Raw genomic sequence first — 25,417 nt, forward strand, 5'->3', positions numbered from 1 at the left:
ACCTTATCAGCTATATACATACATACATAAGATTAATTTTAATTAAAACACACAACACTCTCTCTGGCCAAAATTTTCATCATATTTCTCGCACCATGGTCATTTTATACACACACATTGATTAAACCTTGGCAAAGGGTTTATAAACACAAAGACGAATGTTTTTTTATCCCCCAGTACAGTCAAACCTCTCATTGGGGACACCAATGGGACCATACTTTTTGTCCTTTATATGGAGGTGTCCCTTATTCACAGGTAAATGAGTTCTTATTCAAAAGAACACTAATCACAACATCCATCCAATAAAATTGTGTTCCTTAAATGGGGGTTTGACCAGGTATTTGGCTAATTGCTCTGTGCTGGGACTTTTTGGGGTAGCCGTACACATCACAAATTTGAAGAGAAAAAAAACCTTAAAAGAAACCTTTTCGGCTATCTGTAAAATGGCAAAGCGGATTAAAGTCAACACTATTTACTTCAAGAAAACTATAAATACCTTAATAAATACATTGTTCAAAGTATCTAACATATTTTAAATAAATTGTGGTTCAAAAACACTTGGAAAATAACATGTTTGATGAACTTAATGGATATAAACGACTGAGAAATGGACGGCATGAGATTTAAATTTCAGTTTTACAAAATTAAGTGTCTATCATATAATATTAATCCTTGTTATAGTCATAGTATTATACTTAGAAAAGAAAATATAGGTAAGTTGTGAACTTGATTTGTAATTACATTTTTCTATATAATTTGTGAACCTTTAGCGAAACAAAAAAAACAATATTTTATCAAAGTGTGTGCTGATATTTTGAAATAAATCTCATTACTACACTTGAAACAAAACAAATTTGAAATTTACTTCAAAATCAACCAAAAACAGAAAGTTCAATTGAATGAAATAAGCCTAAATTGGATTAGTGTTCTTACTCAAGCAAGCTATAAATGTAATGTATTTACTTTGCCAATTAATTACACTCTGGCACATTGGCGTGGAGCTAATTTAAAAAAACTACGGTAGAGTCTCGCTTATCCGACTTAAACGGGAAGGCAGAACGTGGAATAAGGGAAAATGGCAGATAACACGGGGGGGGGGGGGGTGTTAAGAGAAAGTCTATGAAATGTCAAAATATGTTAAAATATTAATAATCATGTTTTAGAACAAAACAGCAGAAAAAATTTACTGATTACAGAAAATTAACAGTTACAAAATATTCTGAAGTTAAATACAGTACTTAAAAAGTTCAGTCCTGTGATGGTTTAAAGAAATTTTTTATTGTAGTCTGCTTTCCTGACAAGTGCCATTTATTCGCTGGCAAGTCTTGCCATCTTTGAAGCATTATTATGTCGATTCTTGTAGCTGCTTCTTGTTGCTCAATGTATTTGATCGCAGTTTCTAGAGCCTTAGTTGTTGTGTAAAATTCGGAGAGGCTCAACAGTTGCTGCTTGATCTTGCTCTTCGATTTCATTGTCATCTCAATTGACATAGCGACAATTTCTTCATCAGTTATTTCATACTGATCATCAGTCTAGATAGGCGCACCACTGTACAGTCAGGGTAACTAATTAACTGCGGTAGAGTCTGGGACAACAAAAAATAGGCTACACTTGCAGCTCTTGTTGCCGATTGATGCTTTTTTATGGGGGTTTTTTGCGATGGAATGTCAGATAAACGAGACTCTACTGTAGTACACTAGAACCTCTCTAATCCAGACTCCTAAGGACCTAAGTGATTCCGAATGAGAATTTTTTGGATCAAGTTTTGTTTATGCCTTAATTTTTCATAAATGAAACCATAATATGACCTTTCAATCACTTTGATTCATATTTTCCTTTGAAATAAAACTAATAAAGCAATATACAGTCTGACCCATTTATAACAAAATCAGAAAAAATGGCAAAATTATTTATTGTTTGCAAACGTTGTTGTACCCCTACTGTCTTGATAAGTACGGATAAGCAATATGTAATTAAAGAAATGGAAAAACTTCATTATACATGAAATTTCCTAATAGTTCGTTATAAACAAGTTGGACTGTGTATGCATAGAATAAAAGATAATTCATAATTTCTAACTAACATAGTTATCCGCAAAAAAAAACCAATTCATTTATCCACAAAACATTTTTTTGTAGGCATTACGTAGATAAAAAAACTGAAAAACATTTCTGTTCACATCAAATCATAAACAGTAAATTTTCAGATTCCATATTTTCATGCAACATTTGTACTAGAGTTCTGCATTCTAGCTTTTTCAAAAGATACTTAAAGCATTATAGTTCCGTTTTCAGCTTATCACATCATTCAACATTTTGGGCATGTTTGGAAATTCACTTAACAGAAAATAATGACGCGCTGGACAAGGTTTAGGACACCAAAGCTAATTGTACAGAGAGGAGTTATTTAATGAAAAAATTAAAGTTTTTGTTTCTTTTATCAAAGCCGATCTTTTGAATAATCACCTTCATTGAGACATACAGGTTTCACATTCATTGTTTCACAGAAGATTGAAAACTGCAGTGGGCACCAACAATATATCAGGGGGGGGGGGGAACACAAGAGAAAGAAAATGGTCGATTGAATGGAAAAGGCCAAAATGGAATTTGCGTACAGAAGAAACATCAATACCTTTGCTTGCAAAAAAAAACCAAATTCTTAGCAGAAGTGTCCAGATTAGAGAGGTTCTACTGTATCTTGATGAGCATTGCCAATATTGCTAAAATTTCCATCTAGGGACCAGGTGTGTCCCCATGGAATTTGCACAAGAAAATTTATTTTCTACACAATCTTCTACATAATACAACAAATATAATACACTATAAATAATATTGTGTAAATGAAATACATATTTATAATACAAAATCAGCGGGGGAGGGGGGAAATAACTATGGTGTAGAAATATTCAAATGAGTATTAATAAAATTCATGACAAGCAGAACATTACGGTTCTGGAGTATGTAGCATGTGTGTGCATATGGTCTATTTCCTTATAATGGTGTGGCTATAGAAGTCAAGTGGAAACACTGTACCTTGAAACTGTACAGCTTTTTCCCGAGAGAAAGATGGCCATCTTGTTCAGGTCTTACTTTATGCAATAACTTTGTTCAAATTTAAAAAAAAAGTTTATGTGATGTTTCTATTGCCACTAAAAAAATTGCAATCAAATAAACGTATAAAATAACAATTGAAATAAACACTTAAAAACGAAGAAATAATTTTTTTAAAAAACACCCGTGATATTACTTGATATTGCAACTGTGCAATATGTTTTTTTATGCATCCATTTAACATTAAGGGTATTTTGAATGCACGAAGGCCACAGCAAAGCATCTGAGTTCGGTGTGGAGAAAAATAGCCAAGAATTCGACTATTTTTTCTTCGGATCATCTGGATAAATTTGTTTGATAGGCACTAGACTAAGCAACATAATGTGGCGTTGGTATATTTTGCTGTTGCGGAACATCGAATCAGTACCGTGAAGACGATCAAGTACTCCTAGCACACCGTAATTCTGATTGAATCTGGGGAAAAGAAAGCCAGAGCACATCATTAGCAACATCACCGCAATTATAATATGAAAAAAAAAAATTAAAATTTTTGACATAGGCTGGGATTACACTATAAAAGTTTAATAAAAGATCTTTTACAAAACTTGAAAAAACACCCAATAAGCTTATTGGGTACAATCGCTCAAATGTAACAATACGCTTATCGGTTGTATTTTCAAGTTTTATGGAAACTTTTATAGTGTAATCCCGGCCATAGGAATACACAAAATATGTATGAAACCTGTACCATAAATTTGACTGCACAATGTTAATGTTGCAATAAAAAATATTTTGCACTTTTAAGTAAAAAAATGGACATGGAGAAAAATAGAAGTGGCTACAAACATCTCTCAAAAGTGTAAAATTAAATTCCACATCAAGTTTTTAGTAATAAACTGTTAATACTGCATAAGTCTTGTACAACAGCTTTTTTGTTATGATGTGCATTCGGATATTTCAAATTCTCTATTAGAACCCCTGTTAACACTAGATCGATGGAAGCAGTTATTTTGACCCCAAACCTATTTAGACACGCGATTACATCCAAACAGTTTATCACACGGGTACTTTTCCATGATTTTTCTCACCTTGTTGAGGCTCTTAAATTCCTAAAGTATGAATATTCTAAGTTTCTTAGTTCAGCAGTAAAATGAAGTTCTACGAAGGTTTTTAACAACTGGCTGTTGCGAAGATATATTTTGGAAAGAGAGAAAATTCAACTGCCCCTGAGGGGAATCGAACCCACACCCTTTCACTTTCTGGGTGAATGCCCTAGACCACTAGACTACAGAGGCACAGAATCTCTCAATCTTTCCTTGGAGCTTGTGTACACTGAAAGGGACCGTACATGGATGGCTGGACCAGACTCAGGCCAAGCTCACAACTGCTGACGCTGCCACCAGATGGCGACTTATACAAGGATGACGTCACTCTCAGAGTGACATCATCCTTGTATAAATGAAGTTCTACCTAGAACAATGGTAGTGGTCATTTTGACAGCTAGAGATATTTAACTAATATGATTACAAAATATACTGAAATGGAGTCTTTATAAACACAAACATTAATATTGGGAGAACAGATATTCTTTATCATGGTCTTTGCTTTTCCTCCAGTTTTTTCCATTTTATGACATAATTCCTTTGACTACATTGTTTTTGTGTTTTCTCTTGATCAGCAATCATTTTGCAAAGATTAGTGAGCAATTCTCTCTTAGCTCTTTTCATTCTCTACACGTACATACACTACACAACTCACACACACGTGCTCAAACTTATCTTCTTTTCCTTTCACATACCATCCCTGGTGATTTTTGAGTCGCCAGACAGCCTGCGAAGGCAGGGCATCAACAGAAACAACCAATTTTGGTCAGCCAAATTCTTTTTTCAGTATCTTATGCTGACTGTGTATGTTTTGAGCAAAGTATGTAATAACTGGAGTAAAAATATGTACAAGTGAATGGGAAAAAAATCATAAAACACAAAACCGTATATTATATAAAGAGTGCTATGTGTTCTCAACTGGTTTATCACAGCTGATGAACTGGCTACATGCATTACAGGAAAGTCAGAGACTTGCCCGGAACCTTCCAGAATGTTGTTCGGCATTCCATGCACCGGAGATAGAGATCCCCATCACAGCTCGTGGACGACACTTTGAACACCTTCTTTGACCTTTGCTATTTGTTGAAATGCATATTCACTTATATGTAGTGTGTTTTCTGTTTACGCTACCATATTAAGAAAGCATTACCAATCCTGCATTCCTAGTTATCTGGGTGTGTCCTACACATTCCTGTAATGATTTCTACAGCAGCTGGCTGTATAAATGACACTGACTAGATTGCCTCACTCGATTGCATTCTTTTACACCTTCGTCACTATTAGCTTCAAAGGTGCTTCTCTGATTTCCCCTGGGTCTCCAAGCTATGGGGTAGCTCTCCCACTATTTTGTTAAATATAATAGTCTGTTAATTTAATACAGAAATGTTTTTGAGTTCATATTTCAACTCCTGCAGTTTTGGGTTGTCTTGTGATGCTTGCAGACACAGTAGTTCAGGTCGATAAGATACTCGCCTAAAGTACCAAAGGATGTTTAGAGGTGTCGCGAGTTCAAAATCAGGTTTGTCCTGGTCAGAAAAATTTCCTGACACAGGGGTACAACAAAAATGGAGACGACCGCAGCAAAAATTGCTACTGCACAGAGTCCCCCATTGAAGGGGTTAGCGCACCAACCTCTCGATGAGCATAAAAAAACAAGCCTGCCGTTCAGAATCAGCAATAAATTGTAGGTCTCAGTCTAATTAGTCCTTGTGTGTAAAAAATGACCGTGGTGTGACAAAAAATGATCAAAATGATGAAATGTCATGCTTTCTTGAACTGGAAATGTGAGGGCCAAATATGTTCATTACGATGTGTGCAATATAATGATAGAGGTTGCCATATTGTAGCATACATGCTATACAAACAAAACCAAAACTTACTTGAGATGATGGAAATCATGAGCTTCGGGAGAAGGGAAAAAAGGAAAATGGAATCCGGAATGAGCATTCAAAGTCGAAAGCAGGGCGATGGTAAACCACAGCCATGATGTTGCGGTGTGGCTCCCAAGAAGAAGTGGCCCCAGCAATGGTGGAAACAGATTTGAAAAAACATGTTCAATAGGATGACAATAGATAGCTGTGATAGCTATGGGTGAGGTCCATTCATGATGGCGCTTGTGAATATACTTGTATATTCTGGGATGGTGCAATAACCTAAAATATGAATGCAAAAAAAATTGGTATATGACTGTACATAAAAATAGCCTTACATGTTTTTTTAGCAAAATACTGCAATGTAACCATAACCAACCTATGCTAAAAAATACACTATTTTCTTTGTACAGTAGGGCCGCTAAATACAGTCGAATGTGGTTAATTTGAAGTCCCTGGAGAAAGGTTTGAATTATCCAATTAATCTATCTTGGATTAGTGAAATGACTGAAAATTGCAACTTAATCATCAACATTCATGCAGGATAATATACAAATACAAATACAAATACAACGCCACAACAGGCAAATTGCCCAACGAGGTGGCTGACTTAAGAACATCATGGAACCCCGAGCCATTTTTTGGAGACCCTACCTACTACTGCTACACCTCAAATGCACCCCCCCCCCCCACGGAACCCCCCAACGAATCGGTACATGCGGGAATGTGCGTGTACGTGTAGTGCAACCTGACGTAAAGTTTGTTTCTGTGTAATGTTTGTTATGTGTAGTGCTGCCATCTGCCACCAGTTTTGTTTTTTTTTAAACTATGAGTGAAGTGTTATGGTTGAATGATTTACCGTTGTAGGACTGTTGCTCTCTGTGGCGAGACTTTTTAACGGGGAGATCGGCTCGCATTTGCGCCTTGAAGTTGGGAACCACAGAAAACCAACTTCAGCCGACCACCACTGTGGGGTTCGAACCCGGATCCTCGCATCACGAGTCCGGCACTATAACCACTCGACCACCACAGCGGCAAATTGATATTATGATTGATATATTGATTATTAAAATTTTATCAGTTATGAAACTGTTTCCTAAATTTTAGTAATTGATAATTATAATAATTTACAATTATAACTGATCTTAGCTACTACATTATTCCATTGTTCTGGAATAAATATCATGGCACAATTTCTTAAAAATATTCAAAGCCTGATTTACGGAAGCAGTTCATGATCATCCGTTGTGACACTGTTTCCCGAATTTTGCTTATCATTCTCATGCTATCAAGAAAATTTATAATTTCATTAACGTATTACAATCTGAACTTTCCAATATTTTCCAGTCTTAATTATGATGAAAAGATTCAGATTTTGAATGGTACACCTTTTATCTATAAGTTAAAAAAAAAAGTGTAATCAGTATTAAGTGTTACACAGTCTCGATGCACTCCAGCTGAACAATGTTAAAATGGCATTAATTCATCAAAAAAAAAGTAGAAGAAAACTGTATTTTCATTATTTAACAACTTGATCAAGAAAAGAAAGATCTGACATAAAATTTTTCCAACTTAATTCGCTCATACAAAAATAAGGATTTTTTTCCCCTTCAACTTCGAATTATCCAAAAAAAACTTGAAAAAGTTTGAATTAAACAAAAAACTTTAACATTAAATTAAATAGAAAACTCAAGGAAAGTTTGAAAAAGTTAATTGCCAAGTTCTACTATACATGATTTCATTTTGATTGACCCCTAACAGAAGCAGTAACCGAATTTGTGTCCTTATAAAGGATTATTGCAAACGGTTAAGCCAGAATGTGAATGACTGTGGAAGCTGCAACATTTCCATCAGAAAAATTCTGAATCAAGAACAAATTTTCATCATCCAAATTTTCGGGTACAAGATGAATAAAAAAAATAGCAGTTACCCTCTCAGTAAAGAATCGCTGGAGCAATGTTATGCCATCTATGTTTTCAAATATTTTGTTGTACTATAACATAACCATATACCCTAGCAGTAAGTGTCTAAAAATAGTCTCTAAAAATATTATTTTCCTGAATAACAGTTGATATATTGTTAAAAGTATGTTAAATGTTGCCTTTCGTTCATCCAATCATCTGTAGTCAGTTTCAGTGATTGCAGGTTCTGCAATTGCAGCTGATCCGTTCAGTGTGTTCCCACTTTTTTTTAATGTTATAATTGAAATATTCTTAATGTCATGTGAATAAGTAAATATGATAGAAATTCCTTTAGTGACGTATTCTTGCTTTGAAATGAAATTAACACATAAACCACTGAATCCGAGATTAAAATATGTTGTCAGAGTGTAAATACAGCTTCGGATCTTGGTTCTATTGCATTGTATCATATTACAGATTGGTTCATTTAGCGTTTGCACAGGAAATTCACCAAATAGAATGTAACTAAATTTCTAACCTGTGATTAGGCACGCAATGTTTCCAGGTGGACTGGGTGTTTTTATTTAAGGTCTGAAAGTCTCTGATAAGTTTGTTGCAGTGATTGAATGCCTCGACTGACTGACTAATGACTTCATGGTTGAAGTTTCTCGATTATCTCCATACAAATGCTGACTGGAGAATCATTTTGGTGTCTGTCTTATTGCAGTTTCAACGGCATAACATTTGATGGGATCTAGCATCAGTATCTATCCTTATCAGTAGCAGTGAGTTTTTGCCGAATCTGGATTGTAACTTGTTCACCAGTTCAACCTTGCTGTGTTCCAGATGTGCTATCCTCTGATGATCTCTCATTATTGTCTAGTCATCACTCATGGTGTTGTCAAATGAAGTATCTTCACCTAAGAAAAGTTCTTGGTATTTTGGGGAATGAACAAGTCACACTCAACTATTAAGTGAATGAAATAAACGTCCTAAAGCAGCATAGACTTCCTGTAATTTTATCAGAAAACTTAATGGCTGCTTTTTGCTTATTTGAGTTATGTTAGATTTTTATGATGACAATGTGTTATTGCGGAATAACAAGGATATTTTAATTGAGAATTGTGTCTAAATTGAAAATTAATTGTTAAGTGCAAATTTGTTAAGTTTGTAAATAAATGTTGCATTGTGGGAGAAATGATTTCTGTCGTTCCTTTTGTCATCTGCATATCTGGTTAGAGTTAGGTACCTGGGGTGGGGAGGGGTGCACAGAATTCATTACAATATGTCAGGACTCATCAAAGAAAATCATTTTACTTTGGCTAAGTAGCAAGCATATGAAGCATTTACACATCAGTACAAATCATTATTGCATATGGATTTTTCAAAAAAGTCAAAGTGAAAAGTTCAATTAAAGTTTTCAATTGAAAAGAAAAAATTATCAACTATAAATGAAAAAAAAAATTCATATCTTGAACAAAAATAAATTTCAGCTGAAAAGTATAGCATCACTATGAATGCCTTACTAATGGTTTTAAATACTGTTTGGGACATTATTAATGGAACTTATTTTTTTAAAATGGAAAGATTGAAAGTTCAACTTTGCAAACCCCTCTCCAATATTCATTGATATGTGAATATGAATTCCAAAATTTTCACAACTCCAATTTGGTAGAAAGTTTTAAGTGTCAATATCCCAATTTTCAAATTGCCAAAGGCTAGGGCCAGAATTATAGGGGAAGAAAGCAACTGCAGCGGGCGGCAAACTTTAGGGGAGGAAACAAAAACCGTTATAAAATCATTGAATTTGTACAGTGGGGAAGGGGGGCCTTGCAAGGACCTCGGTTTGAATCCTACCACACAGTGGTAGTCAGCTGAAGTTGGTTTTTCTGTTATTCTCAACTTTGAGGCATGAATGCAAGCTAATTGTGATGATTAAAATTCTCACAGAGCATCAGGCCTACAACATACAAATATTCAATCATTACCCTGCATTCACAGTTTGAAAATAGATGGCAGCACTAAAAAATTTATGCAGGACACTGGATGTCCATTCAGACTGTTAGTTATACATGCACACTTTGCCTGAAAACTCATTCTAAATTGCCCATGGCAATAGACTGGAGTTGCTGTCGATTTGAAATAAAGTGTAGGGGGAATGGCAAAATCATATCCCCCCCCCCCCCCCCCATGAAAATCCTAGATACCACCCTGGCCATTGTGACCTGGCAGCTGGGATTTTTCAAGCCTTATAATATCATATACATAAATAACACTGCATTTTCACAAATCTTTTCCCCATTCTGAAATCAAATTTTTTTACAAATGGGATGATTCTGCCTGTTTTCTGGCTGTCTTTGCACATTCCACTAATCAAGATTTGACAGTTTGTGCTATCCTAATTAATACAATACACAACATAAAAATTTTATAATCCAAAAAAAAATCAAAGAAATCTAAGCTACCTATGGGAATAATAGAAAGCAGCCTCTTCCACCAATACTGATATGATCAGCTCGAAAAGGACCCACTGGAAAGTGGGCAGGGTCTTGCCAGAATCGTATCCTCTCCAGACCATCAAGTAATAAGCGAGTATCCCGAAAGGTATTCCTATAACTATTTGGTTGATGAGAACTTGTTGAAGAACGTGAAACACTTGTGTTGCCGACACCTTTTGAAAGTAAAAAAAAAATTATATCTATTAAAAACAAGAAATTAATTTTGGAAATTAATGATCGAATAAATTTCAACAGCATATAACCACATATAAAAAAAATCTTTTCCTCGTGAAATATGAATTAATACACTTGAATCCGCAACCCTGATTTACAGGGCCCAATGGTTTAAGAGACTTCTATAATGGTATATATTTTATGCACATTTTTATCAGTTTTATTAGGTAAAGTTAATGAAAAATCAAAGAATTTTCCCTAAATCATATCATGCTATTTCGAAAGTGTCCATTAAAAATAGGCTATGAAAATTTGTTTGCATAGACTATTAAAAATCTATTTTAATATTCATTATACCAATCAGTAATAGACCAAAGTCTACAGTATGTATAAAATGCACCTATTGCAATATTAACTCCACAATAAAAATATATTTCAATGTGTCACAATCTTTTGTTTGATTCCTCAATTTCACATATTTTTGACTGTAAAAATTATTTATGAAACAATGGCAAGAAATAGAGATAGACAGGTTTTTTACCAGCCCAGTGTATCAAGGAAACAGATATTTTCTGGATATTATACTGAAGTGAACTCGGAAGAAAAAGTCATCTGGCCTCCACTGGCACCCAGGACTCCTTATCTTTGCATACTGGGCAAGCATACTACCATCTACACCACTGGAGACACAACCTCGCCTTCCTTATTTCAAACACTGCAGCGTGAGGCACTGAAATAGAAGCATTAGTATAGCTCCTCTTTAGCTTCAGCAAATGGCTCTACTGCCCCATCTGAGGGGGTATGCAAGAGAGCCTGGGTTCAATGACCAGCAGAGATCAGATAACTTTTCTTTCGAGTTCACCTCGGCATAAAAACCAGAAAATATCTTTTCACATTTCTCACTTCAAATAGTGCATATCCTTTTCTTTCATGTGTTTACAAACAACATGTACTATACTTGCTGATGTATCCAACTTCTTCAACCACAGTCTATCCCCCCTCCCAATACCCATTTTGCCCAGGGTTCCCTTGAAGTCAGAAAAAGTCAGGTCCTGCTGACGCGAAATTTTTGCTCAGCACCAAAATTCCTATTGAAAACAATCAGCATTGCAAGGAAACATTTTTATTCATTCAATTTTTTTGTTCTTTGCACACATGTAAATATTATTTGCAACTCAAGAATAATATTTCCTTAATCTCTTTAACCAAATTCATACAAGTGAATGTTCTTTTTTAATATTTTCCAAAATCCTGCAGCAAAAGTTCACTACCCAGATAGCAGTAACCATCAGTGTATCACCAACAAGTAACAGTGTTTTCTTTTTCTCAAAAAAACTTTTGAGGATATTGAGCCAAAATGGGAAAGCTGTTGATGATTGATTTGATGCACAGAGTTCTTTAACCTTTTTCCAGTCGCGAGTACTGCCGAATGAACGAAGGGCAGAACTTTGCCACTGAACTTATCCCGTTGCTGAGATCTCTTCCAGCCCAGCTTCCTGGCAGAGTCTGGAACACTTTATTTTGTATCAAAAAAGAAGGAAAAAAACATACAAAATGTTTACAACATATTTTTCCCGGACAATTGGGTACTGTCGCGATTAACAAATTTTGAGGTAGAAATGAATTACCTTTTGGGTTAAATAATACAATTGAACACCCAACATTATTTGAACCCAAATTGCAATTCTTTTGCAATTTTGGGTTCAAATAATGTCGGCCGTTTAATTGTAATAAATTTTGTGGTGATTACAAATGAGATGGGGTTGGAGAAAATCGCGAGCACTGCCTGTACCCATCATCAAAAGAAGAGCATCCTTATGGCAAGTTCAACACACGAATGTATGAAATCATTCTGATTTCATTCTTGAATGTGATTTGTATAAGGTGTTAATTGGAACATTGATCAAGTACTAGTGAGCACGAAATCGGGCATGAGCATCAAATACTGTGGTTACTTCAGGGAGCACTGTAGTGCTTGCAAGCAACAGGTTGAAGATGCCTGATTTAATGGGTGCATTTGGAGCAAACTGCTGAACCACAAACACCTAATTCCACTTAACTTTTCTTTGTGCTCTTTGGCTTTGTTTTTAGCCCACCATTTCTATGTAAAGCAACACAGCCAGTCAGTCTGCAGATGGCTTAAACAAGACAAATTCATGATCAAACACCAATGGAAGATATGCATGAAACTGGTTAGCATGCAGAGATGATGACTATAAATGAAGAAATGCACATTTGCCTCCATGGGAATTGAACCATAGCCCTCTCCCAGTCTGGGTGAGTGTGCTACCATCACGCCATAGAAGCAATGAGAAATTTCTTCCTTGGAGTATATGTGCTGAACCAGTTGAGGCAATGAACCAGTTGTGTGATGGATAGTGACAAAAAATCAGCTAATGGCTCATAAATGACATCAAAGCCACCAGAGGGCAACATGTATGTAGAGAAAAAGATGTGTATGGGTCCTCCCCATTTGTTAATACAAGCTATACAGTAAACTGGTTTTTGTTCAGAGATGACCAGGAAAGGCATTTGCCTCAACTGGAACTCAAACCACCGCCCTCTCGCAGATGCTCCAAGAAAGAAATTTCTCATTGCTTCTATTGTGTAGTGATAGTGCACTTGTCCGGACTGTAAGAGGGCTTTGGTTTGAGTCCCACTGGAGGAAATGTGAATTTTTCTTTCCTCGTCACCATCTTTGCATAACAAAGAGTTTCCTGCATACCTTGTGTTAACAAGTAGAGAGGACATCTTTGGACAAACTTTGTGAAAAGTCTTATTTCCTCATTATTATCTTACATCAAACTCAGCCCATCAGAGAAGATCAAACTTACAGGGTAAGATGTCGTGTCTTGAATTCTGTACTTCAAGAGAAATTGGGGTTTGCCGGTAAGATCCAAGGCTGTGTAGAGTAGTCCGAAACACCAGTATATCAGGAATGTAACCAGGAAAGTACCTGTGCAAAAAAATAGCAATTACACCAATAGTATTGGCAAAAATGATTTATGAACTGACACATTAATGCATTTTTTCCTTTGTATAATTTTTTATTTACAACGAGACGCAATATAGGCCTATGTATGAATGCTCGTGATACTGTATTTAGTAGGAAAATCTAGTTACCCCATACTCCCATGACATATTTATCAGATTCAAACAAGTCGCAGATCTTATCCCACTGCCTCTGCCAGAAGTCGCCACTTGCTCCCCAGAAATGCTGAAGATGCCTAAAAGATAAAAATTATTGAAATTAGCCACGTACAACCTCTTCACACATCAACAACTTCATTGGCGTATATAAATCCAATACATAACCATTGAAATACTTTACAATTCCAATAGTCGCTCTTGAAATACCAGGAGGGGGGGGGGCTGGAATTAGGGGCCCAGGCAAATTTTTAGTAAGCTAAGCATTTTTCTTTTCAAGATGACAATCTATTTCTCAGCCGTTGTGGTGGTCAGAGTGACGGACTCGCATCACAAAGTCCTAGGTTCGAACCCCACTGTCGCCACAGTGGTGGTCGGCTGAAGTTGATTTTCTGTGGTTTCCAACTTCGAGGCGTGAATGTGAGCTGATCGCCCCATTGAAAAGTCTCGCCACAGAGAGCAACAGGTCTACAAACGATACAAATATTTAATCATTACACTTCACTTCTGAAATATAGATGGCACAACTGAAAAATCAGATACCACACTAATTATGCACTCAGACTGTTACGTACTTACACTTCTCGCACAACTCGCTAGGTAGTAAATTGCCCAAGCTGATAGACCCGAGTTGTGCTCAGTTTAAAAGAAAAGAAATCTATTTCTTAGTCTGAGAAATTATCTCTCTTCTTTTTTTTTACCTTTTCTGGGGCAGAATCCTTTTCCTTATAGTCAATTCACTATAAGTCTAACTCTAATACTTCCAATATTGCTTAAGTTTACGTTTTTTCTCTGCTACAAAAACTTTTCTTTTAGTGTTGAAATTTTTCCTTAACTCAATGTTTTCAGGGGTGATATGAATTTTTAAAGAATTACATCTAGCCTTGGTGTGAGGAATTAAAAGTGCACTGTACATAATTACAACATCCAACCTTTCCCCCCCCCCCCCTCCCATTCTTTTTTCCAGTTTTGTAGAATAGATAAACTGACCAATGACAACTGACTTGGTCACCTGAGCTAGTAAATATTTTGCTACATATAAGTCTGGTCACACCAATATCACCTTTCAGCTGAGTTGCGATTGGATGCAATGTTCGAAGTCAGAATAAATCTCGATTGTACATAGACTTTTTTCGAAAATGTCAAAGTAAAAGCTTAAACCGTCAGATATGAAACAAAAAAGAACAAATTATCAATGAAATTTGCAGAAATTCATACCTCAAGAAAAGTTCGTTGTTGAGCGAGTAAGGCATCCCTCCAAATACAATATCAATGATTTTAAAAAAACTGACATTATTCATGCAAGACTCTCTTCAAATGTGTGTGTAACAAGAATAAAAATGATAATTACTGCATTCTTTTTTTTTTTCTGGAAAATAATTAGCTTTTCCTCTTTATTCATAATTTTAATTTATACAAATATTGTGTGTATACACCTATACTCATAATACATACATCCATTGTTTAAATAGATTTTTTTTTCAATATTCTCATTCATTAGGCGTTTATCATTACTGATTTCTTCATGTCCTGTAGTTTGACATTGTTTACTAATAGTATATTCATAAATAACAGTTATTTTAGAAAATCTTTTTATTTTTAATTCTCTTAAATAGGAATTTCCGATAAGTCAAACTAATGGTAACTAAGTTTCTCGCCGGCCGCTGCACATTCAAGTTGTCGAGATTTGACTGCAAATACGCATGCTGATTATCAATTATGAAAATTTTGTATTTCCCTGACTTTGATTGCATAACCAACTTCAGCCGACTCCATCATCACCACAGTGGTGGTCAGCTGAAGTTGGTTTTCTCTGGTTCCCAACTTCAAGGAGCAAATGCGAGCCGATCTGCCCTTTAAAAAGTCTCGCCACAGAGAGTAACAGACCTACAAACAGTACAAACGTAATTAAATCATAACACTTCACTTCTGAAATATAGATGGAGGCACTGAAAAATCGAACACAACACTCATACACACTCAGACTGTTAGGTATGCACACAGTTACACTTCTGGCACAACTCACTAGGTAGTAAAGGTACAACTCAGGGAAGTGTCCTTGGCCCCATACTTTTTTCACTTTTTATCGATAAACTCGATCAGGGTATCGATGGAATTACTAGCAAATTCGCAGATGATGTGAAGCTAATGGGGGTAATCGGGAATGAAAGCGATAGGGAGTTGCTCCAGACCAACTTAAACAAGATTGCAGCATGGGCAAATGAATGGAGCATGACGTTTAGCGTAGATAAGTGCATGGTCGCTCATTTTGGTTTGAACAACCAACGGTTCTCTTACGAGTTGAATGGTGTCACTATCCCGGATGCAACTAGAGTCACCGATTTGGGAATTCTCATTGACGAGCGACTTAAGTTTTCTGAACATTGTTCAGCGGTTGTCAAAAAATCGAATAGAATGCTTGGTCTCATTTTCAAAAAAGTCTCTTCGCGTTCTCCTAAAGTCATTCTTCCTCTTTTTCGAGGCTTAGTTCGTCCTGGACTGGAGTATGCTGTAAGGTTTTGGAGACCATACCTACAGAGGGACATAGACTTGGTTGAAGGGGTGCAGAGAAGAGCTACGCGTGTCCTTATTGGCACACAGGGCTTGAGTTATGAAGAAAGACTTCATTTTTTGAATATGTTTACATTGGATGAACGCAGGTGTCGAGGAGATATGATCGAAGTGTTCAAAATTTTCAATGGGATGGATAGGATGGACCATGAACTTTTAGTACACCGCCAATCGACTGCTTTTACAAGGGGACACCAGTATCGATTGGTGAGGGACAATGCAAGGTTATGGTGTCGCAGGGAATTTTTCTCCAATAGGGTTGTTAATAAATGGAATAGCTTACCCCCGGAGGTAGTAAATTGTAACACAATTGACACGTTTAAAAAGAAATACGATAAACATGTTGGGGTAAATCGAGAAGCTATCCATTCTTAGAATAAGACAACCATAAGTAATCTTTATGGGCATCGTATAATATTTTATCATGTGTATATATTGTTTGTAATTTGTGTTAATTGCATTTTTAATTGGGTTGCTGTATTTTTGAAACATATGACAACCATATTTTTATGGGCATCTTTTTATCAGCCACCTCGTTGGGCATTTTGCCTGTTGTGGCGTTGTATTTGTATTTGTATTTGTATTTGTAAATCGCCCATAGATGGTGATAGGCCTGAGATGTGCTCGGTTTGAAAGAAAGATTAAATAATCTTTCATAGAAAATTTCAGGTGCCAATACCAATTTTTCAATCAAATTGATGACTTCCGGAATGTGAGATTTATTCTCCCTCTGCACCTCGTTCACATTCCTCTACAGAATTTATAATGAATTGGTACATGCTGGAATATGTGTTTTGAATGCATGCATGTGACCCTAACATATTTATGTTGTCAGAATTGTGCTAGTTATGAGTACTTGCTGATGCTGCCCTCTGTCTCATATTTTGAAGTAGATGGTAAATGTTTGAATTTTTACATTATGTGAAAAACTGCACATTATGTATTATGTTGAGAGACTGCCAGAATGTAGTCTGGGATCTTCCGATTCTTTGACGCCTATCTACATTTCATGATTCTTTTTTAAATTAATTTCCATGGATTATTTTTTTTAATGTTCATTTCCATTCCTATCTGTATTGGGGAAAAAAACCTGTGAAGTGTATGCAGTGATCTGTAAATGAAGAACGTGTTTTCTTTTAATGCAGAGCTACCCATATGGGCAGGATCGACTTTTGGGGTGGAGGGGGGAAGGGCACGAGGAACTTCTTACGAAGAAATTTTAAGTTATCAACCTACAAAAAGTATTTAAATTAACAGAAATTGATTATAGAAAACACAAAAGTTATGATTAGAACATGAACCTTGTATATCTTGTGATAATATAAAAACGTGCTGCATTCTTCAACTATGAAAATCTAAATAATATAAGAAATTATAATTATCCCAGTCATCATTACATTTTCACCAGCCACCGCACCCCCATTTGGTAAGAGCAACCGTTTTAACATGTAATCCATGAATTATAGACAGGAAATTATAGTAAATCAAGAACATTTGTCTTTCTTTTTCAAAGCAAAACACAGATAATTTGAAGTGTTAATTTGCTTCAGAACCTAAAAACTGTAATATTGACACTTGAACGTTCCAAAATAACCTCAATCTACATTTTCATTCATATGATACATGTTCCAGGCTTTAATTCAATAGAAGCATAAATCTTGCATACCATGTCAAAGTGTTACTGAAGGCAACAAATACAATCAAGCCGGTGCTCAAGATGAACAGAGTGCTCTTCAACGATGATATGAAGTTTAGTTTTGAGTTCTGTGCTTCTTCCAGAGCCTGAGGAGATTTCCTACAGGGGGGAGGAGGTGATCCTTCTACTTCCGTCATCTTCTCAATGCGACAACTATAATGCAAAATAAAATGTAATTTTAATTCTCTCAGGTTCAGAAAGGTAAGTTCATTCAAAAGATCCTGTACAAACCAAGCTCCATGTTTAAACACATAAGTAATGTATGTCTTTTGTTCAAGATGATAGCAAGGTTTTGGGACAGTACGATAAAAATTATGGTACAGTAATGAACGGATTTTATTGTATTGTTCAAAACTATCCAAAACCTCTCTTCACCTCATAATCATACATGAAAAACATGTCATGGATTAGAAATAATGTTTTCGCGTCAGCATTCTCTAAAAAAACTGCCATTCTGGAATGCTCAAGATGTTGCTGGAGGAACTGATAGGAGGAAAGCATTGGGAGAGGTCAAAGCAGTTGAAAGACACCCTGTAGGCCTGTATAAGATACTTCCAGAGGGAAGGAAAGTTCATTCTTCCTACCATACCCACGGGTATGCCAATAAGAGATAGGCCTATACATAGTACACATACACAGTAAGTTGTTTCAATCATTTCCAGTGGAATTTTTTCTTTTCTTTCGTAATAGTGTTTTGCTTGCTGCCTTTGTCAAAAAAGTTTGAACTAATATTGTTGGTTTTTTCCCCCCGTTTATCTTTAAAAGAATAATTGAGATATAAGAATAATACAGTAAAACCCCTCTTTTGAGGACACTCGTTGCCATAGGCAGAGATAGACTTGAAAGTCTGGGGGCACGATGATGATGTCAGTTCATATATGCACCCCGCATCTCCGCCTATGCTAGTGGCATAAAAGAAGTGTCATTAAAAGAGGGGGGTGATCATATCAGAAGGGGGTGTGAGGTTCCTGTTTAAAATTGTATAGTATAAATCAGAGGTTCTCACCCTCTGGAAACCCAAGGCTCGGTTTCATTTGTTTTTGTAAATGGAAGGTCAAGTCTAACACACGACTAATGGAAAATGAATGGAGAGAAAGAAAGTCATCCATCATCCGCGGCCCGGCGTGACTGACGTCAGTGCCCAGTACTGGGCCACGTTGAAAAACATTGGCATAAATAATAACTGAAATGGTTTTTTTTTTTATTGAACATGAATGAAATTCTGACAATATAAGATGTATTTGAAGTCATGAAAATACATAAATATTGCATAGATATGCAATTAAATTACAAAATAAATATCATTCAAAGTTTATTACTGAATTTACAACTTTTGGAAAAACTGATCAATTGGTGTTCGGAGGCTTTTTGCAGAGCATCATACTTCAAATATATTTCAAGCTCTGAGACCGAATCCAAGGATTTTCCATCATTGTAGGTCTATTTGCAGGAAATCATATTTAATCAATGCATTGAATTCATTTGCAAGAGCATGAACTCCAATTTTACGTTTTCCATTGTATTTGAGACATCAATTTCTTCTCTTAGTGATAGAGAGCACAGACGATTTTTTACTGGAGCTGGCCGTATTGACAGCATGGAATAATATAAAACATACCAAGAACACGTGATTTCAGATTCTAAACAGACACCAGAGTTTCCAAAAAGGAACAAAAATTAACATACTTCAAGTCAAAATTCTATTCAGAAGTAGCCACAAATGCAGTGTTAAAAAAGTTGATCAAATATTTAAACTTATGTCATCTAGTGAGACCGAAATTCACACCAAAAATTGTAGTTATTGGTGCCCATACAGGTGGTGTAAGACCAATGGAACGAATGATAAACATTGTGTCCATAATCATATTTGAGGGTAACCGTTAGGTTCATAACACATAATTTAAATAGGCTTTTTGAAGAAAATTTTAATTTGGCTGTAAAACAGGGGTGCCTGCATCTGAGGGGGTGGCCGTTAAGAGGAGTTTTACTGTATATGAATAATTGAGATATAAGCAAAAAACAGGTGAAGTTCGACTAATTTTATTTCTCTAAGTAATTTCATAATTCCTTTTTTTCCCTCAAATGTGTGATGTTTTGTTTTTCCAATCAGAATTGCAGATGCAATTAAACACACTAGACCTATCTCTTTTATAACTGTTGGGTGGAGGGGTTCTGGTAGTTTTTTAAAAGATGCTTCAGTTTCACAACTTTCGCACTGATACAATGTTTTCACTAAGTCTCTTGAAAGTTGTTTTAACACTATACCGGTTCTGGTAACTATGAAGAACAGATGGCTTTTTTTTAAGCCCAGGATATCAAGGAAACATTTAATTTTCTGGATATTATGCTGAGGTGAACTCGGAAAGAAAATTCATCTTGTCTTTGCCGGGACTCGAACTCAGGCCCCCCCTTGCATACCGGGCAAGCATGCTACCATCTACACCGCTGGAGACACGACCCTGCCTTCCTTATTATTTCATGCACTGTGGCACGAGGCACTGAAGTAGAGACATTAGTAGCCTCTCTTAGGAGGCCAATTCTTTCGTGTCTCCAGCGGTGTAGATGGTAGCATGCTTGCCCGGTATGCAAGAGGGCCTGAGTTCGAGTCCCGGCGGAGACAAGATGGCTTTTCTTTCCGAGTTCACCTCAGCATAATATCCAGAAAATAAAATGTTTCCTTGACTATGAAGAATGTTGCAAAATTAATGTTAAATAAAGAAAGAGTTAAACACTGCGTGATTGATATGTTAAACATTAAAATAAACATAGCCACGTACATGCAAAATTCAACTTTTTATATAAGTGGTCCTGGAACTTAGTGTAAATCAGGAACAATACAGAATAGCAACACCATTCATGGTTTCACAATATTTTATTTTAATAATGGCTGTAGTTTGACGTTAGTAATCAACATTTCTTCTCGTGACTCTTGTTCAAAAATACCTCTAAATTGATTTTATGACTAAAAACATTGTTTCCATTGAAACAAAAAAAAGCTTTCGTGGCCATCGTGTAAATTAGAATTAAATTTAAAATTTTTCGGGGTTTTTTGGCCAATGTGAAGTAGTTTTTTCATAAAAAAACTTTACTCCACATTAATGAGACAAGACTGTACTTCACGTCGGCCAAAAAAACCCGAAAACTTTTAAATTTAATTCTATTGTTTTGTACAGTCTCGTCTCATTATTTAAATAGTTGTCACCAAATCATCCCCAAACACCCAGTGATATCGCCATTCTGTAAGTGTTACATAAATTATTCAAAGCTGCGACACAAATGAAAATATTCTATTCTACAAATATTGACAATACATCCTAGCCAAAAACCACAATAAACTCAAAATTCAAATTGATTTGAATAATCTACATTTAAAACTAATTTCTAAATGCTAAAAACTCAACAATAGAAACCAAACACCAAATCAAGTAATTATATTTAAAAAAATTAACAAAAATTATCCAAAATAATTCATTAATTCACTATAATAAAACAGAAACTCGTAAAATTTAAGGTTACCTAGAAGAGAATCTATTGCATCAATGTAGATTATCAACGCTAATACGTAGTAGATAATTATTACATGCGCAACAGGAAATAAATTTTAAAAATTATAATTATCAGTGAAATTATTATAGCATCAAAATATAGTCTCATCATACCTTATTTCACATAGAATCAAAATTCTACCACGGATCCTAACAGTCACAAGACAAAGGTATAATTTAGAGAGAGATAGAGAGTCGATCCTTCTTTGTTGTGCAACAATACAAACACTGTCCAAAAGGTCAAAGGAACTACTGCGACGATAGAACCAAAACAAACAATCCAATAAACATCATTAGTAGTTGTTGTTTTCGCGAAAATGGATAATATTTGTGCTGCCGTCTGCGGGCGTGAAATGTTTCACAGCAGCTGCGTGACCATATTTTATGGTGCGAATGGGAGTTATCCAAGATCTTGGATTTTCATTGGTGCGAGCCGAGGTGAATATATGAGGATAGGGGCGTAGCCAGAAATTTCGTTCGGGGGGGGGGGGGGGAACCAAAGTGATAGAACGATAGATTTGGCCGTCTTTTTCTCTTTTTTTGGTCATTTTCTCACATTTCGGGGGCGGGGGGACCAGACCCCCAAGTCCCTCCCCTCGCTACGCCCTTGTATGAGGAATACAAATACAACGCCACAACAGGCAAATTGCCCAACGAGGTGGCTGACTTAAGAACATCATGGATCCCCGAGCCATTTTTTGGAGGCCCTACCTACTACTGCTACACCACGCATGCGCCCCCCCCCCCCGCGGAACCCCCCAACGAACCAGTACCTGCGGGAATGTGCGTGTACGTGTAGTGCAACCTGACGTAAAGTTTGTTTCTGTGTAATGCTTGTTATGTGTAGTGCTGTCATCTGCCCCCAGTTTTTCTAACTATGAGTGAAGTGTTATGGTTGAATGATTTACCGTTGTAGGACTGTTGCTCTCTGTGGCGAGACTTTGTAACGGGGAGATCGGCTCGCATTTGCGCCTTGAAGTTGGGAACCACAGAAAACCAACTTCAGCCGACCACCACTGTGGGGTTCGAACCCGGATCCTCGCATCACGAGTCCGGCACTATAACGCCTTTATATATTTTTTTCAAGGGGCTCTGACCTGGGGTTCCACTGCGTAATAATCGATCAGCAAACCCTCTTCGTCAGATAACTCTGCCGATTGCACGAGATGAAGTGTGGTCAACCTATTAAGAAGTGCCGTTAACTTCATTGGTGTCGCGGGATACTTAGGTGATCTAGAACTGTGCCGCTGGTCACTTGATTGATCTAGAAATGTTCCACTGGTCAAGTGCTCTGGAAATTTCCCGCGAGTCACTTGAGTGATCTGTAAATATGCCACTTGCCGCTCGTGCTCTGAAACTGTGCCATGGTCACTGAAGTCATCTGCGAATATACCGCGGGTCACTTGAGTTATATGGATTATACTGCATCGCGGATCACTTTATGGATCTAGAAATGTGCCGCGGGTGACTTAAGTGATGTAAAACTGCACCGTGGGTCACTTCAGGGGAACTGGCAACGGGCCGCTTGAGTGATGTGGAGCTGCAACGTGGGTCACCAAAGTGATCTGTAAATGCGCTGAAGGCTGCTTGAGTTGTTTGGAACTGTACTGTGGGTCACTTATTTAAGTGATCTAGAAATGTGCTGCGGGCCACTTGAGTGATCTGCAAATGTGCCGCTTAGTTGATTCTTACAAAATAAGTTGGATGCTACGGGCAGCTGTCACTACTACTACTACAGCAAGCCCTTTGCGGTCCAGGGGGTTTTCCCTCCCATCCTGCAGCCAGCTTCCCCCCCCCCCCACCCTGAGATATTTGATTTGGCCTCCTCTATATTGTATTTATAGTGTAAAAAAAATTGCAAGATTTGTTCTGGGCCCCTCGTGCTAGATCCCTGTCAGTCAAAACCTTGTAAGGGATCATTGTGCTCACTTTAACCATTGGGGGGGACCTCATTTGAATAGGGGCTTCCACGGTAAGATCTGACACAATGATTTATGACAATAAATATGTATATTAAGAGGTGGTACGAAACCCTCTTTCATTTTGCCCTGGGGCTATGATGCTGTTGAGACGGCAGTAGGGACACACACTCTTGTTTTGGATAAATATTCAAAAGGGTTCGGCAGAACAGCCTTGTTATTACTATCAAGGATTCCCCGAAAAACTTTCTGTTGGAAATTCTTGGATTATAGAGCATAGTTTTAAGAGCAAACAAAATTGGTCATGGATCAAAGAATTATTCAGTCTATTGTTGCTCCAAGAAATTCATACACCCTGTAAAGGCGTACGCAATAAGGGGCTTAGGGGGGACCCCAGCACCGTCTTAACGCATGGGCCCACAATGGCACGAACTGGGGCCTCACAAAAATGAGAAGTGGTTGAAATTTTCGAGAATTTTCCAGATAGGGCCTCAAAAACGTCACTTGGCCCGGGAGCCTACGATGGCCTTGGAGGACCCATTGCCACAACCTTCCCCCGCCCTCACTTAACAAGACGATCAAAAATTAAAAATATTTTTGTGAAAAATCAAAATACCGAAAGAAAACAACCTTTATATGCTATCTTAACCGATTTCTGTTGATTTGAAAATTTTCATTGGAAGGAATTTCTTGTGCCTTCGCCTCCCCCCCCCCCCCCACCCCCCACCGAACCTTGAAAAGTTGATCTTGCGTTCGCCCTTGATATACTCTTGCGCTCCTCGGTTCCTAAGATTTCTGAACAGTCTCACCCAGTCACACAGTCTTCGCTCATGCCGTCACTCATGGCATTCGGACCTTACTTCTCACTAATTTGGTGATTTTCCTCTTTGGTTATCACTAGAGCCTGGATTATATGCAATTGCATATGTGCATATGCATTTGCATATTTTGGCATTTTTTAGCATTAATGCATATTTTGGCATTTTTTTTAGCATTAATGCATATTTTGGCATTTTTTAGCATTAATGCATATTTTGGCATTTCTTAGCATTAATGCATATTTTGGCATTTCTTAGCATTAATGCATATTTTGGCATTTCTTAGCATTAATGCATATTTTGGCATTTCTTAGCATTAATGCATATTTTGGCATTTCTTAGCATTAATGCATATTTTGGCATTTTTTAGCATTAATGCATATAAATGCTTAAAATCAAAGAATTTTCAGTATAAGTGCATATTTTTGAAGGTTTATTTAAGCTCACTCAATTTTTTTTTATAATTTTTCAAATAAATATTGTTCATAATATTTTCATAACATCGGTTTTTTTCCCGCAGGTGAAATTTAATGAATTAATACATATATTTATAAAGAATTTTGCGAATATTAACCGTTTTAATAAAAGGCTATGTCTAGAGATATGTCAAAGTGTTAAATGTTTTTTTTAGAAATAGTGTCGAAATTCCTTCATTACTGCTATTTTCGTTATTGAGCAGCTACACCAAACTGAAAATTAAAAAATGCCTGAGTAAAAAATATGTAGAAGTTATTTGCATATGCGGTATATAATAAATACATATGAGGGGATATTTTTTGTAAATATGTAACTAAGAAATAGAAAAGATGCATTTTATAAACATATCTGCTTCTCTTTTCACGGTGATATCTTTAATGCATATTCTCTCATTTTTTGCACATACAGCATTTCGGAATTTTCGACTTTTTCAAGATTTCTAGTGCATATTCTGCGATGTATAATGCATATTTTGTTATTTTAAGTGCATATTTTGGTATTTTCGTGCATATTTTGGCATTTTCAGTGCACATTTTGTATTTGAAGTGAACATTTTTACATTTTTAAGTACTTATTTTTGCATTTTTAAGTGCTTATTTTTGCATTTTTAAGTGCATATTTTGGCATTTTTTAGTGTATGTTTACAT

At 36.4% G+C, this 25,417-nt stretch overlaps 1 protein-coding gene and 1 non-coding gene across 2 annotated transcripts; both read right to left on the reverse strand.

Moving 5' to 3' along the window:
* Positions 1-1,895: 1,895 nt before the first annotated feature.
* LOC149087989 (fatty acid hydroxylase domain-containing protein 2) lies at positions 1,896-21,823 on the reverse strand. The gene is made up of 7 exons (XM_089243436.1): positions 21,671-21,823; positions 17,982-18,164; positions 13,721-13,824; positions 13,432-13,553; positions 10,391-10,596; positions 6,034-6,306; positions 1,896-3,524 (listed from the first exon to the last, which is right to left on the reverse strand). Exons 2-7 carry the CDS (start codon positions 18,146-18,148, stop codon positions 3,371-3,373), a joined length of 1,026 nt encoding a protein of 341 aa, XP_089099562.1. The 5' UTR covers positions 18,149-18,164; positions 21,671-21,823; the 3' UTR covers positions 1,896-3,370.
* Positions 4,272-4,345, reverse strand: TRNAS-AGA (transfer RNA serine (anticodon AGA)). Its single transcript has one exon. It is a non-coding gene; the product is annotated as a tRNA-Ser (tRNA).
* Positions 21,824-25,417: the final 3,594 nt, after the last annotated feature.

The sequence above is a fragment of the Pholcus phalangioides genome, unplaced genomic scaffold (assembly GCF_987345545.1).
Source record: "Pholcus phalangioides strain wild (caught in Gottingen) unplaced genomic scaffold, Ppha-v1.0 ptg000003l_1, whole genome shotgun sequence".
Lineage (NCBI taxonomy): Eukaryota > Metazoa > Arthropoda > Arachnida > Araneae > Pholcidae > Pholcus > Pholcus phalangioides.